This window comes from Argiope bruennichi, chromosome 2 (assembly GCF_947563725.1).
Source record: "Argiope bruennichi chromosome 2, qqArgBrue1.1, whole genome shotgun sequence".
Classification (NCBI taxonomy): domain Eukaryota; kingdom Metazoa; phylum Arthropoda; class Arachnida; order Araneae; family Araneidae; genus Argiope; species Argiope bruennichi.
Window position 1 is genome coordinate 13,499,784 of NC_079152.1, and position 17,233 is coordinate 13,517,016.

At 29.6% G+C, this 17,233-nt stretch overlaps 1 protein-coding gene across 1 annotated transcript in view; it reads left to right on the plus strand.

Moving 5' to 3' along the window:
• The window catches only part of LOC129955758 (peptidylglycine alpha-hydroxylating monooxygenase-like), a 35,085-nt gene extending 18,848 nt beyond the window's left edge, over positions 1–16,237 (plus strand). Inside the window, exons 3-11 of the mRNA XM_056068249.1 lie at positions 3,571–3,792; positions 6,084–6,167; positions 6,861–6,918; positions 8,016–8,080; positions 9,971–10,051; positions 12,259–12,338; positions 12,954–13,007; positions 13,164–13,213; positions 15,069–16,237. Of these exons, the coding sequence (XP_055924224.1) occupies positions 3,571–3,792; positions 6,084–6,167; positions 6,861–6,918; positions 8,016–8,080; positions 9,971–10,051; positions 12,259–12,338; positions 12,954–13,007; positions 13,164–13,213; positions 15,069–15,246 (872 nt within the window). The 3' untranslated portion in view covers positions 15,247–16,237. The remainder of the gene's footprint in view (positions 1–3,570; positions 3,793–6,083; positions 6,168–6,860; positions 6,919–8,015; positions 8,081–9,970; positions 10,052–12,258; positions 12,339–12,953; positions 13,008–13,163; positions 13,214–15,068) is intronic.
• The last annotated feature ends 996 nt before the right edge of the window (positions 16,238–17,233 follow it).

Here is a 17,233-nt window from a genome sequence, read left to right on the forward strand (position 1 = left end):
TTTCCTCTCCTCAAACCTCCATCGGTTAAAAAACAAACATATTTTTAGAATTACAATGGAACCTAGCTTAACAAACGTAATTCTTTCCCAAATCTGGCTACTACCGTGGCAGCAATACTGGTGGGAATTGTGATTGAGTTCTAAGAGCCATCTCCGGCCACGGCACAACTCTTCCTGTGGGAAGTATGTCCCGTCATTGACGGTAGGTAGCCAAACCCCGCCTTTTCTGTACCCGTTCGGGTGGCAAGAACAAACTACCATGTCCTCCATGTACCTTATTGTCTTCATTTCTGAGGTGCCACCTGGTGGGAGATATTACTCTTAATGCGAAACATTTTTTTTTTCCGATAGGAATCCATTTAAAATAGGGCAATGCGTTTCGTTCCGAAAACAAGTGTTTGTACATATTTTAACAATGTAATTTATTATTATAATACAGTTTTTTTTAATTAAAAATATTTTATACAGGCATTTGTTATTGTCTAAGTTTCAAAATTTGACGAAAATGTGATATAGGATTATCATTAAACGAATTTTATTGAGCTTTGCTATTGCCTGATTAATAAGGTGCAAGTTCACAGATAAAAATTTAAGACCATTTTTCTTCTGTGAGAAGTCTGCATCTAGTGCAATTTACTTGGTTACGTTGCGATTTCTACAACTGGGGTGATGATTCCAGAAATTTTGTCTCTCAATAAGACGGGGCAGCACCCCATTTGAACACTGAATTAATGATTTCTTTTATGTATTCCTACAACGAAAAACCTTAGAAACGCTTAGGGAACTAATCAATATCAATGATGACCATTGACAGAATGAGTGGAACGAAATTCAGTTATCACATGGATGTGTGTTGTGTGGCCTAAGAGGTGCACATAGAACATTAAGAGTGTGCAGAAAACTTGATGAGTTTGTGGTTATTTTAATGTATTATTCATTTTTATTTGTATAATACTTTTGAATATATAGCATTTTTAAAGTGAATGTATTAGCCTATTATTTAAGTAAGATTCAAAGTTCAAAATCTGAGAGGAACGTCATCAATATGTAAATGATTTCTTACAGCCTGTTGTATATTCTAGAAGGTATAGGAATTACCAGACTTTATTTATTCGCTTAAACAGTCAGATGTGATTTGCCGAAAAGAACTAAAATTTTATCATATATTTGCGTGAGAACAAAGTGCGTCAGACAGCAGGTGCGAGTATTTACCATAATTATTAAATCAACACACTTCAATACCTGCATACGCTACGCAGCATCCAAATGTTTACTGAAAAACTGCCTGGCATGTATAAGTGCATGAAAAAGCTGAAAGTGGAAATATCGATTCAATCTGTTCGCTGATCTTGCAGAGCAGAATGTTTGATAAAATTGCTGATAAAGCATGAATGGTTTGCATTGCACTAAAGTATTAAACTTTCTCGACAAATGTATACATATTTATGCATTCATACATTCCAGCCTACATAAGAAATTATGCAGATGTTTTTTTCATGATAATACCAAACGACTTTTAAAAACTACCGATTGCTAGTTTTTGCTACAATTTATTAGTATTTTTTATATAAGAACTAAATTTATACACTAATCAAAATTCTATTTCTTTTTATTTATATTACTTATTTAGTGTTTCATTCAAGAAGCAGATACAGATGATAATGGATTTTAGCACAATAATTTTTTAATCAAATTAGATAAAATTTAGAGTTTTTTCAATTGAAAGCGTTACAAAAATGTTTTTAAATGAAGCACACATATTAAAAAAGCTGAATGTTTTAAAAATTATTTAACAATGGATTGCTTTGTTTAGAAATCGTCTGCAACCATTTAAATATTTATTAAATTGTGAAAAATTGATTCATGTTGAGAAAAAAATGAACAAAAATAACATTGATATCATTGAAAAGTAAAAATTTTTAATTTTAAATTGACATAAAAATATTTCTATTGGAATAATTTGCTCCGAAATTACTGCTGCAAAATAGCATAATTTCGATTAATTTCTAGGTAACTGAATATTTAGTTAAATTGGAAAGTTAATTGTATTCTTTCACTAGTATGAAATAATAAATTTGCGAAGTTAAGTTAAAGTCGGTCCATTTGTTTAGAAGGATATGCGGAGCATAATACATGCATAACCTAGATTACTTTTATTTATATTAAAATAGTATAATCACTACAGTTTAATACTAGTAAAACGGTATAAAGTCAAATTAAGTGAATAAAAATAGCATTTTAAGTGTATTAAAAAGTAGATTTTTAAAAAAAATTATTAATTACACTATTTTCTAAAATTTAATATGAAATTTATTACAATAAATATAGCGGGATCTTCAAAATTCATTAATTCATAACCAAGTTGCATAGTAGATGAAAAATAAAAAAAAATGTATTTAAATTAAGAAAGTAGTTGATAATTAGATTGTGTAAATCTTAACCCATTAACTGCCATTATTTTTTGTAATTTTTGGTTGGAAAAATTATATACATGCAAAAAAAAAAAAAAAATGTGGAACAGTATAATTATATTTCAATTGTATTTTGTTTTGAAAATATTCGATATTTTTTAAATAGAGCATCGTTATAAATTGAACAATAAAATCATTTCAATAAAAAATAAATAAAACTCAAACACTGAGTAAATAACAGATTGTTACTGTAACCTCTAAATTGGGCTGGGATAGCCTGCTTGGTAGGGCGTTGGTTTTGTGTCCCTTGGGTTACGAGTTCGAACCCCGTCGGCCGAATACTCTCTCTCTGTGTGTGTGGTGGCTGGCGCATGTATAAATTTGTCGTGGTCGCTAAGTCATCCATGTCGAGAGTAAAACCACTGGGGGATACTGGATCAGGGGTGATCGTTTTCTGAATCAGGTCTAAAGTACAATGTGTGAATGAAAGGTGTGAATGAAGTCCGCCCCGTAAAAAGGGTTGTGACGGTTGTGTAGCTAAGACGTACTCTTGGGCCTAGATGGCGCTATTGAAAAACAAGAGACGCACCCTTAACTTAAAATCACTGACTTCGTCAGTGGGCTTGTCTATGACAAATGCCATTAGAAACAGCAACCTCTAAATTGCATATTTGTGTAAGGTGTTTTATTACAATATAAAACCAAACCGAAAATATATTACTTCGAATAGGACAATTTTAATCCATTCAACAGAAAGATAAATTTCAAATTTGTCCGCATGTAAAGAAACAAAGCACAGAATACACACCTTCTGACAAACACAATATTGTTTAATATATATAGAATAAAACTAAACTATTTGGCGTACCAAATATATTTTTGCCCTCGAGTAGTGTACGTGAAATTCTGAAATCTCCAAATGGGGATCATAGCAACTAATGGGTTAAAACAGTGTACTGCCCTCGAGAATATCTGAGTTTTCACACCAGTATATTAGAAATTTAATAAAAAGCGTATTACTAATTTTCTCTTTGCAAACATGAAACAAGTCAATTTAAATAAAAATACAAAAAAAAAAGATTCTAAATAAAGAACTGTGTGATTCATGATATATAATTTCATTCTTTATTAGATATTTATACTTCATTTTCTTTTTCAGTCGAGTTCACCCCCAATGCATCCATGCACACGGCCCACCACATCTTGCTGTATGGGTGTGAACTTCCTGGAAGGTGGCAGAGGGACAGTCCCAGGATTGTTTGGGACTGCGGCGAAATGAGCGGTCAGAAATCTGGATTCCCTCGAGGTCCCACCTGTTCCTCGGGATCTCAGATCATCTACGCATGGGCGAAGGATGCTCCTCCCCTTCATCTCCCAGAAGGTAGATTAATACTTTCACTGTTGACCCTTCATACAGATTGATGAATGAAATTAAAACTCATGCTATTTATGCCAATGTTGCTAAGAGATAAAATGTTTTTCTAATCTGGCCCTGTCTCCCACCCTCCACACCCCCAATCTCTTGTAGATAAGACAACAAACACTGAACATTCTTTCCAATCTAGCTCATTCTGTAATACTGTATTTTTGTCTCGTATGTATCATGGATAGCAATGTCCGTGGAACCATGGATGGGAGTTTTACCTTGTGAATTATTACCATGTGAATTTTGCCAAGGTTCTATTGGGTATATCCTAATTTGGATAGTCTGGCACTGATTCTCGCTTTTTCTGGAAAATAAGGTGTCATACAAGAATAATAGAACATTCTTGATTTCAAATCCATCCTATAATGTATTTTTACCTCAGAGGGTTCATGGCTCATAATGCTTCAACAATACCATCACCCATACATCCACAATGAGTTTCTCAGGCTGTAGTAAGTGTATCATAATGTGGGAAATATTTTTATAATTTAACACTGGCCCTGACCGTTTCTAGACGACAGAATGTCATTTTTTGCATCCCTTGTTCTTCTTGTATTGTTGTGTTTTTACTCCATGTGTAACATTCGCCACGCAGAAATCTTCTGAGTTAGTAATGCCATCGTTTACCATGCTGGAACTAACTACTTTAATAAAGCCATCATCTACCACGCAGATCCTGCTCAGTAGTAGTTATTTTCATATAATTCGGATTTCGATTATCTCCTATGATTAACCGTACCGAGACATCAAGTAGTTTTTTATTCGTTGAATTTTTTCCTACTTGTCAAGAAAAATGGAATCCTCATTTTAATTTTACTCATCAAACTTTTCACTAATTTGGGACCTATTTTTCTTATACAAGAACTGAATGTCAAATTGGCTCATTTCTGTGTAGGATACCATCGCTACACTCATCGCCCTGTCATTTTTAGCCAGAGAATACCAATATGTTCTACATATCCTGCTGATTTTTTTTGTGAATGAGACTGCCTTTCTTTTAAATCTCACCTTGATTAATATCTTCATTCATTGTCTCTAATCTTGCAAAATTTGATGGTTGAGAAAAATGCTTTTTTTTAAAATCTTTTTTACTTGCATTTAATATTTTTAGACTTGTTCTTCTTTTCTTGTAATATTTATAATCTTTTAAACAATTATTTTTATCGAGCTATTTATGTAAATAATGTTTGATTTTTAAAATTTATTATTACTGGATTTGATTTCAATCATAATCATAGCTCAGTTTAGAATGGCTTTTGAACCATGGCAGAATATGTGACATAGAATCGTCAATATGTGGAATGCAATCATCAATATGTGACAAAGATACTAATATATGATCAATATATGACATAAAGATATTAACTTCTGATCAATATGTGACATAAAGATGCTCACATCTGATCAATATGTGAAATAATGATACTAATCAATATGAGACATACAATCACCAATATGTGATATACAGTCATCAATATGTGGTATACAATCATCAATATGTGGAATACAATCATCGATATGTGATAGATACTAACATCTGATCAATATGTGACATAAAGATGTTCTAATCTGATCAATATGTGACATAAAGATGTTCTAATCTGATCAATATGTGACATAAAGATGTTCTAATCTGATCAATATGTGAAATAAAGATACTAACATCTGATCAATATGTGACATAAAGATGTTCTAATCTGATCAATATGTGACATAAAGATGTTCTAATCTGATCAATATGTGACATAAAGATGTTCTAATCTGATTAATATGTGAAATAAAGATACTAACATCTGATAAAAATGTGAAATCATCAATATGTGACATAAAGATGTTCAAATCTAATCAATATTTGAAATAAAGATAATAACATCTGATAAAAATGTGACATCATCAATATTTGACATAAAGATACTAACATCTGATAAAAATGTAACATCATCAATATGTGATATAAAGATAGTCACATCTGAACTCTATAGTGCCCCTTGAGATCGGTACGCAGGGTACCTATACCTCACTTTCCCCACGATAGTTCTATCAGATCGCCGAACCCCAATTAAACTATAAAAATCATACTGAGAAAGTTGGAATTTATTTTTTAGAGTTACTTTAAGGATACAATAACGATTTTTTTTGTTTTTAAATGTCCTTGAAAAGTTTTAATTAGCAATTTCTAATAATTCAAAAAGTGTTAAAATCCAAGAAAATTCCATTTTTTTTAAATGTTTTTTTTTCTCTTATAGGAGTTGCGTTCAAAGTTGGAAAAGGTACTGGGATAAACTATCTGGTGTTGCAAGTACATTATGCCCACGTGGAGAAGTTCTTAAGTAAGCTGGAATTTTTTTCTACTTAATCTCATAAACATTGACGAAATTATTTTAAGCTCGACATTGATTCTTTTCCTTCAATTTTTAATGAAAATCTATATATCATCGAACTGTAACAATTAAATGTCATAGAAAAATTTCTTCATAATTCATTCTGAATTTTTTGCAGAATGAATGATTCATTATAGCCATACAAATTAATGATTTGAAATATATATATAAAGCTTCTTGATGTTGAAGAAACTTTTCCTACGTTATTAAACTTGTCACGTTAATTAATAGTCAACTGTTATAAAAGAATCAAAACATCTTGATGATTCGTTAGTCTTTCAAATGAGTGATATAAATTTCATATGAATAGAATTGTTAATTTTCAGAAAAATTCCTAAATCACCAAAAAATAAAAATTAAACAGCATATGAAGAATTTCATTTTTGAAATTTTTAAAATTAAACATTTTGAAAATTGATTCATTTTGCAGAATGAATGATTCATTGCAATATTGTAAATGAATGATTCGAAATGTACATATAAATCTTCTTGCTGTTGTCGAAACTTCGTACGTCATTAAGCCGTAAGAAATTTTACAGAATTATGAAACTAAAATTTTATGCTCATTTATTTCTAAAAGTAACATATGTGCGTTTGGTTCATCATCTATTACTTCTTATTTAAATATTGTTTCACATTTAGGTGGTGGAACTGACAATTCAGGAATCATCCTCACAATGCTACCAAGTAAAACCAACAGGTATTAAACAACTTTGATATGTAAGCTTTATTTAAAAATAAAGAGAAGAAATTTAAAATAAACAAAGATGATTTAAATAATGTTTTCACAGTTTTGTGAAAAATTAATAAATCTGTGTGCATTCAAAATTGAAATTTTATACCGCGATACGAATGGCATGACAGAAATTTATGCAATTTTTACTTTCAAGTTCTTTACTTATTTTTAAATTAAAAATAATTCTAAAAAATTTTTCATATATCAATTAAAGTTTCTGATTTAAAATTTCCACTAATTTAGTAAAACAGCTAATTTTCTAATTTTCCTTTTTTATAAGATTCATTTTTACTATGTTGCTCTTGCAATTAACTGAACATTTTTCACTGTAGCTGCACAATTATATACGTTTTATTATTTATATCAAGTATACAGTAACGCTTTATATTTTTAATATTTTTTTACTTTAAATAATCTTTGTATTTTTATAAAACCTTTTCATCTCTTATTTGTTCGTGAATTTAAATAAATAAATTTAAATTAAATATCGATTAAAATTACGCTACGTGGAAAAACCAAAAACCTTTTATTAAATTACAAAAAAATTAAATTTGGCAAAAAAGATAAATTTTTACAAATTTTCTCTCGGATAAATATTTTTAAAGAGACACTTTAAGGTTGAAGGTTTTATGTTTGAAATAACATAATTGATTAAAAACCTTTTATTAAAGAATAAATTCTAGTAAATGCAAACGACTTTTTGCAGAAGAGTTTTAAAAATAAGGTTAGAAATAAAGTAAAAGATTTTTAAAAATTAAGAAAAAATAACTTTAAGTGCAAAGCAAACGATTTTTTTAGAATTATTTTCTTGAGAAATATTGAATTATTTATGAGCTCATTAAAAAGTTCTTTTCAAATTTCTTTAAAAGGATATCAGGTCCTTTTTATATTGATAATTATAAGTAATAATATATATATATATATATATATATATATATATATATATATATATATATATATATATATATATATATATATATATATATCCCATGTTTTCAGTACTATTGATTATACAATTACATAACACCCTCCTTCAGATTATGTAATCTTCTTCTTTACAGGGTGACGAAAACGGCGGGAGTTTATTTGCTTGGAACGAATGGAGTTATAAGGGCTGGAGAAGAAGGTAATTGCTTTTTTTATATTTATTTTTATCTATTTATTTATTTTTATTTTCAGTACTGTTATTGCATGATTTCAAACAAAAAATCATTTAGAAGCAGAAATAGCATCCTTTAACAGAACTTTTATAATATTGAGATGAATATTTAATGAAAGCTAGATGGGTATTAATTTTATCTAGCGCTTATGTTTGATTATGAGTACTTTAAAATTCTGCTTATAATCAAACTACTTGTTATTGTATGATATTTACATATGAGCAGAGTCACTGAATATTTTTAATGGAACAATAAATTTTAGATATCTCTAGAAATCTATTAACTAAGAAAGAAGTATTTATTCGTAAACATGGGCCGTGACAGGAAAATTACTCAAGATTTTCTTGATTTTATCTTGATGCTGTCAAGATAAAAAGATATATCTTTTTTTTCCGCTTCCTTTTTAATATCCGTTGTTGTCCCTCAGACATCTCAGTTTTAAAAATGGAAAGACGCTGATTTGTTGGATTGGTATAACCACACCCACCAACTCAGTAGCAAGGTCTTGGAGTGAAAACTTCCTTAATAAAAGGAGACATTCTCTTGTTAGATCTGAATCAAAAACAGGCAAGAAAAGTCTTATCGCACTTCTACAAGAAACTCCCATGTCTCTACAACACGCCCATGCATAGAAAACAACCTCCTCATTGGTCAGACCACTAAAACTCTAAATCTTGCTCCTCCTCTCTCCTTTCTTACACTAAAACAAATTTCACACGAGGCCAACTATTGCGCACAATTAAAGGTCACACCTACTTCATGAAGATCACATGATCGCAACCGGACAATGGCAAATAGTTGTCCTCATCAGACAACCATTTGCCATTGTCCCGTTGAGGTCACGTGATGTTCTTGAAGAAGGCGTGGCCTCTTATTGCGCTCAATAGTTGGCCTCGTGTGAAATCCGCTTAAAGGAAACAGCAAAATCTCTATTCCTGCCCACCTTATTGTGATTGGCCATCCCTCCTTCATTTTTCCCCGCTCTTGCCTTCAAAAATTTTGTTCGATTCTTAAGAATCTGTATTCTCACTTCTGATCCAATTTAGTTCAGTTCAAATTGTCTTTTAAGTATAGGTTTATCGTCGGTAGCGGCACTTCGAGCAGCTAGTACCAGATTTTTTTTTTTCGTTTAAATTTTCACACACCTCACAGATAGAACACAGGGTAAAGAACAACCAGAAATGATTCAATAGATTTGAATCATTTCTGAAAAATGACACGTTTAACGTCAGTCACCGATGATGAATCCTTCATAACTAAACACCCACTTTGACCTTTGAATCTAATCAGTAGATCTCCTTCTATATCTCAATGTAAGCAATAACTCGTTGCATGATATTAGCCGATCATATCTATATAGCTGCTGCCATTTTGAATCTAGTTAGTAGATGTCCTACATCCCCAAATGGGTAAATTTCGTTTAATGTCGTTCATCGATGCTGCACTTCTCATTGCTGTATAACTAATACAGTGTCTTTGAATATAGTCAGTATAGTCATATCAGCTTACTGATACTGTTTGAATGATTTTCGCAGCTTGTACCATGAAATATTAATCCTCTTTTGATTGATTTTCCACAGCTTCCCCTATGAAATATTATTCATCATTTCTTGAGTGAACAGAATTTACTTGAAATTCTGGGATTTTAACAAACTTATATGCGCCTTCGTTACATTAAATTATCTTACATCTACTATTTTCTAAAAAATGATTCACAAACTGTAATAAAGAAATTCAATGGATTCACTAACAAAACATTTATTTGTGTATTAAACAGTAGTTTATTAAAATTATTGCATTGTATTTCTAAATCTATAATCACTGCTAACTTTTTTTTTCCTTTCCCTTTTCTTTAGAACATTTCGAATCTGCCTGCAGAATCGACGAGCCTGTGGTGATACATCCGTTTGCATTTAGAACTCACACGCACGCTTTAGGTGAGAGGCACTATAAATTTTTAAAAAATTATTTTAATGACACTTTTTTAATTTAATACTTGTTAGCGTTCTAAAAATATGTTTTATTATTTTTTTATTTTTCCCGTAAATTTCTAATTATCTTTTAGCTTTTAACTTGTAACTCATAATATAGCAGACTCTTTTCAATCCGACATCGTTACTCCCACTAGTCAGATAAACTTGTAACTTCCCCAGTTTCCCTCACCTGATAATTGGCATTCCGGCCAGATGTAACGTCACCTATTACCCATACATTGTTACGTGCCTTCGGACTGCCAGATGGGGGATTCTCCTTCCTAGTAGGCTCACTATGTCTGTCATTAGTTGTATCCAGATAAAGGAGAGTAGATGTGCGTTTCGTCGTTTCAAAGAGATCCATCATAGCTTCAAGGGAAAAGAACGTCAAATCTAGGTGTTAAGCCTTTTTCCATTATGAAGGGCTCCTTTCATCCTCAAGAAACGATCGATCATCAGCAACCGTTGTCATTAAGTATTGAAGTCGGGTGGACTTTAGCCTGCTTTACCTGTGAATTGAATATAATTAACATGTGTTCGGGAAGGGTCATCTTCAAAGATGAATCATTAACAGACACTCCCACGGTCGACTAGAGACCATTGAGGAAGCACTGCTGAGCAGCTAATGGGTGATAATGAACTCAAATTCACCAGTGAGAAAAATCAGAGGCAGAAATAAAAATGCGGTATTTTTGAAGAGAAGGGAGAAGAGCAGTGAGAGGCATGGAAGGAGAAGTCGGAGAGACGTGATTGTTCGAAGGTGTTCCTGATTTTGTGAGAAGCTCCGTGTGATTCGAGTTTCTGTGTTAAGATCCACCCGATGAAGATCGGTGAATTTTTGGAACTACCCCTGGAGTACACGTTTGATTTAACAATCTGTTAGCGTTTTTTGTGGTTTTTATTCTTCTAATTGAACGAGGAACTATTTCATGGTTAACTTTCAATTGTTTGTGAACTTTGTAAATAATAATAACCTAGATGAGAACAAGTTGTTCTTGAGTACATATATAAGACTATAAATAAAGGAATTGTTTGTTACGCCGCTCTCTTATTAGATCTGTCATTACATTATTATCAAGACTGAAACCTATTATTTGGTGACGAGCCATTCTTTCCTGATAAAACTTGAAACTTTCACCCTTTCAGTGCATGAGTTGTGCATTTAGCATTACTGTTATTACATACTGTTTATTGTTGCTACGACATTTTGTAGGATTATCATTATTTCAGTTATAATTATTATTATTTAATTTATTAAAACTACTCAATGTTTATTTTCCTTCAGTATTATTTATTCAAAATTTTAAATATTAAAAAAGAAATCTTTATTGACACATTTAGCTTTAAAAGTTTATTTGCTACTGTATTCATTTTTTTGATTTCTTGCTTTCTTTAAAAATGCATTAACATTTTGCTCTTTACTTTAATACAGTTTTCAATATGATCTAAATTTTAATCAGTATGAAACCAAAATTCACAAATATTGCACTAATATATATCAAGTATACAAATCAATCTTTACTGAGTTATTTAGCTAAAAAAAATCGTTTGCTCACATCTTGAACAAAATATTTTCTTCGTTGTAAATTTAAATAGAATTATCTTAATTGAATAGCGTTAAATTCGAATTCGAAATGGCCAAGTTTCATTGTATCTAAAAGCACGCTATACATGTAAATTGAAAATAAATGTCTTATCTTTTATCGAATATATGAACATCTTACTCTTCTTTATATATAGTTTTTCACACAATTGAACTTTTAATCATTATATAATGAAGATTTATAAGCATTGCAATATTGCATATCAAATATAAAAATCAATCTTTACTGAATTATTTAGCTAAAAAAAAAATCGTTTGCTCTAATTGTACTCATTTCTTGAACACATTCTTTTTTCTTAGTTGTAAATTTAAATAGAATTGTCTTAAACTGAATAGCTACAAATTTTTGGTTCAATTAGTCAATTTCCAGTGTATCTATGAGAATGCTTTACATGTAAATGGAACAATTTAACATAATAATTTAATAATTCATAAATACTTAAGGAATTTAATCGTTTAATGCAATTTTAATTAATTAATTAATGGTTTTTGTTAATTATTATGAAATGAATATTTTAACGTATTGCCATAGTACAAATTAAGTTCTGCTTTTATTTTCTTTTTTCAGGTAAGGTTGTGTCTGGCTACAAGGTTGATAAGGATGGAAAGTGGCACTTGATAGGCAAGCATAATCCCCAGGAACCGCAGGTTTGTTTAAAATGACTATTGGCGCCATCTTGTGGTATTTTTCTTGCAACATTATTTTTTCCTACTCTTATTAAAATAAGATTTGCTAACGAATTTTTTTGATAATAAAGTTTCAGCCTACTAAAATTTAAAACACTTTTACTTTTATCTGATGAAATAACTTTATTTAAACATCATATTTTTTAAAAACTTATTAACAATCCTTTCCACTATAAATTATACAAATTGATTTTTTTTAAATTAATTAATGTATGTTTTGAAATGAAAATTGAATAATATATTTTGAAACGTTTCGTGTTAAAAATCATTTATTTATTCATCATTTGTATCCAAATCATGTTGCCATTCGGTCATGAATCATCATCATCATCATCATCAAAATTGAGATCATGAATCATCAAATTCTTTTCATCCTAAAATAAAAACGGAAATACGTATAAAAGCAGATTATTCCACAAGCACGAGGATAGTTAAGAAACTGGTTAAGATTTTTATCTAATTTATATTTTTTAAATTTTTAAAATGTGTGGTTCTAATTGTGTGCAAGCAATTTTTATTTTATTGAAATTAATCATTTTTGTTAATGAGTCAATCTTTGAAACTTTTTTTCTGTAGATGTTCTACCCTGTGAAAGATAGTAAACTCATCATTGATTACGGAGATATAGTTGTAAGTAAAATATATTCATGTGTTCATTCCTTTTTTTTTTTTCGTCTTTTTAATTAGAACGTGAAATATTTGTTGCATTTTTTATAATCAAATAAAATAAAATCCAGTATGTTTCATAGTAGTAAACAATTTGATTCGATTTGTCTCATTTTTCAGGCCGCTCGTTGCACTATGTATAACTTCCGTGACGTCGACACTTACATTGGGTAAGTTAATCAATTTTGTAATCTGTATTATATCATTTGACATTTTTATAGTCATATATTAACATCGCATCTGGAATTTTAAAATCATTGCAATCGCATTTGGAATTTCCATTTGAAAGCTATTCAAGAAATACGCGAAAGAAAGCCTTAAAAATTTGGCACAAAATTTTAAAGGCTTTAATCTTTTACTGCAAATGCTTCTTTCTTGGAGCACTAAACTTCTTTTAACTCCCCTTACAATGTTCGAAAAATTTTAGGCAGTCATCCAAATTTGGATTTGGATGTATCATACTTTATTATTTTATCGATTCCCCACTATATCCGGCAGTTTTACATGAGAATTCTGCATTTGAAGAACAAAAGAAATTACAAGGCTAAATTTGGTGAGTAAAGATGGTTGTCAAATGTAATGATGAAATTATGGACAAAAATATACGGATGATCACGATTGAATTTACAGAATTTCGAAACGATTTTTCTTTGCAGCTTTACCAAACGCAAAGGCTAGATCAGAATCATGGGCATAAGTTATCTTTCCCAAATTCAGTTAATCAGTAATAATCTAGATAGTGAATCAACGATCAAAAAGCACGTGAACTAGAATCAATGAATGTTTTTTCCAAATTCATCTCACCAACAATCATCTGGACAGTGAATCATCTATCAAAAAGAATGTGATTCACATGAATTTGAATCGGTGAGGGATTTTTCCATATTCATCTCACCAACAATAATCTGGAGGGTGAATCATCGATCAAAACGAACTTGAATCAGTGAATGATTTTTCCAAATTCATCTCACCAGCAATTATCATAAAGTATGACATACACTGGAACCTATTCAGTATGAAAAAATAAGCCGAGTCATATCTTGATCATCAACAAAGGGAGAAAACGCCCGATGAAATATTAGTAGAGACATTGGAAATTATTTGAATTTCACTGCAATTATGAAATATATTGCTGCAAAATCACTTAAAATATTTTTTAAAGTAAAAATAGAAAAAATAATGTTGGTATAATTAAAAAGATAATTTTTTTAATAATTTAAAATAAAAATAATTTTTGTGTTGTAATATATTCAGAAGTCATCTTGGGAAAATGCAAGAATTTTACTTAAATATATATATATAAAAGAAGATTACTATCATCAAATATATGTGCCAGGTTTATAGCATAAATTTCATTTAATTTAAAATTATATAAAAATTCAAAACGTCGTCTAGAGTATCACATTAAAATCCTCCAAAGTATGTATATACCTAATTTGGTAGCTTAAATTTTGTTTAAATTATACAAAATTTCAAGACGTCGTTCAAAGGAGCAGATTACCATTCTTGAAAGTACATATGTACCAAGTTTGGTAACTTAAATCTCGCTTAATTTTAAATTACATAAAAATTTTAAAAATTCGTTGAGAGGTGCACATTACCATCCTCAATAGTCTATATGCGGCAAGTTTGGTAGCTTAAATTTTGATTAATTTTAAATTGCATAAAATTTCAAAAAAAAATTTCTTTCAGAGGTGCACATTACTATCTTCAAAAGTGTATATGTGCCAAATTGGGTGGATCAAATTTCTTTTAATTTTAAATTATAGAAAATTTCAAAACTTTGTTCAGAAGGGCAGATTAATCATCTTCAAAAGTATATATGTACCAAATTTGGTAGCTGTAGGTTGAAATTTGCATTTATGTTGAATATAAGCACACAGATACACACAAATTCCTCTTTATTATTGGTAGAGATTAAGTAAACCCCTATAATAAATTGATAGACATACTTTTCTGTTTAGAAAAAAAATCAAACAGTTTGTATCATTTATTGATGTCTTGTTATTATTTTGAATTCTTCAGGCCTACTGGTGAGGATGAAATGTGCAATTTCTACATGATGTACTACGTGGATGGGGACAAGCCACTGGCGCAGAAGTATTGCTATTCTAGCGGACCACCCACATACTACTGGTCAAAAGACCCGAAGCTCGATTACATTCCATCGTACATAGACAAGGAGGCCAGTGCTCCAGAGTGAAGAATTCGTGATTTTTTTTAATTCAAATATTATTTCTGATTTTTGCATGCACTGAACATTGATTTTCCGTTAGCTATAGAATACGTACTTTTTTCTCATGCTTGTGGCTATTTTCATGAAGAATTGCTCCATTGGAACATGAATTTATCCTACAATGTTGGACTTACAGTATTATTTATATGAATGGTATTGTTAAATTCAAAATATCTCAATTTAAAAGATGGAACAAGTATGCGAATGTGTTCGAGATTTTTTTAAAATGATGTAAAATATCTATATTTTTTAAAATTTCTCATATAAACAGGGTTAAAAACATATATGGAATAAGTATATATCAGTTAAAAACTAAAAGTGTTTCGAAAATGAAAAAAAAAAAAAAATGTTGGGTTTTGGCAAGGGGGAGGACCTTAATAAAGGTTTAAAGCAAAACCTTCTAACCTAGAAGTGTATTTAATAATTTGCTCAAAATTTTGGTGTAACTCAAAAAATATTTACTAAAAATTAATTTCTATATAAATCTGGTCTCTAAATGCTAGGGTTTTATTAATAATTAGTATGAAATTCCCAATTCCTCAGCAATTATAAAATCTTTTGAAAAGAAAAGGTCGCATATATTGTTGCTGAGATGCCTCAAAACATGTTGAGAGATCCTTATATCAAATTTGAATAATAATTATACATTAAATTTTAGTTTATACATAGGTTTTTGTTGGAACGTTTTACCAAAATATAAAATTTCAGAAAGTGGCATTTAAAGCTGTAAATATCTTTAAAATGTAAATTTTCCACATATAAAAATGAATATAAATTCCCAGAATTAAAAATAAAAACAAAATTCAAACGGTTTTACAAAGAAAACAGTTGAAAACTTTAGAATATTGAATGAAAAATTTTCAATGCGTTCACCAAGAATTAATTTTGAAACATATTCCCATTTCTAAACAAGAATGAAAAGAAAAAAAAAAGATTTATGTAGGTCCAATCGATATTTTCTCGGTGGGTGGGCGGGAGGGTTTCTTAAAAATTAAATGGACTGCTCATTACTTAAATAATTTTAATGGGCAGGATAGATACTAAAATTGCTAATTAAAATCCGACGTGCATGATTAATTCTGATTAGTGTTGTTTAAAAGTAAAACTATTAGGAAATATTGAAGTGTTAATCTTACTGAAAGAGAATCTTACAATTAAAAAAAAACAGTCTTAAAAACTCGTTTTAATAAATATTTTAGTTCATTAAAATATTAAAATATTACTCACTAATAGACAATTTACAAAATTTAAGAGAGAAACTTTTTATTTAATGATCAAAAATTCCTAACAATATATATTGTTAAAGAATGCTTTTAATCTAACTGCACTATATGTCGGTGACTTTACTGAAAAATCAATTTTGAAATTCTATTTTGCTAAAAAGAAAATATTAATAAAGACAAAAAATTTTAAAAGTTGGCCTCAAATGGATGAAAAGATTATGTATTCTATATCTACAAAATTTCGAATAGAATAAAAGTATTTATTTATTGACAGAATACTCAGTTAAAGAATTTATTTGATTATTTAAAGAATCAATGAGAATTATACTTTGAATTTACAAAGTTTATGTGCCAAAGATCACCATTTTTTTATTTTCAAATAAAAGATAACGCATTCGTCTTAGAACTTTTCATTGACAATACATATCTTTAAAATGTTTATAGACAGAATTTTTCTAATGCTTTTTTATCTATTGAAAAACAATTGAATCTTATAAATGTGAACTTTACAATTTGATTTTTATCAAACACAAGAATAATTACAAATATTGTGACACTATTTCTTATCTTTCTACAGCTGTTCATCTAATTTTATTCAAGAAATTTCGGTAAAAAAATCTATAATGCATTCACAAAATTAGAATTCTCTGATATTTTTATTCTAAAAACAATTTTATAGATGTCAGTTAATATACAGTTTAGTTCCTGATTCTTTTTTATATTGTTGTTAG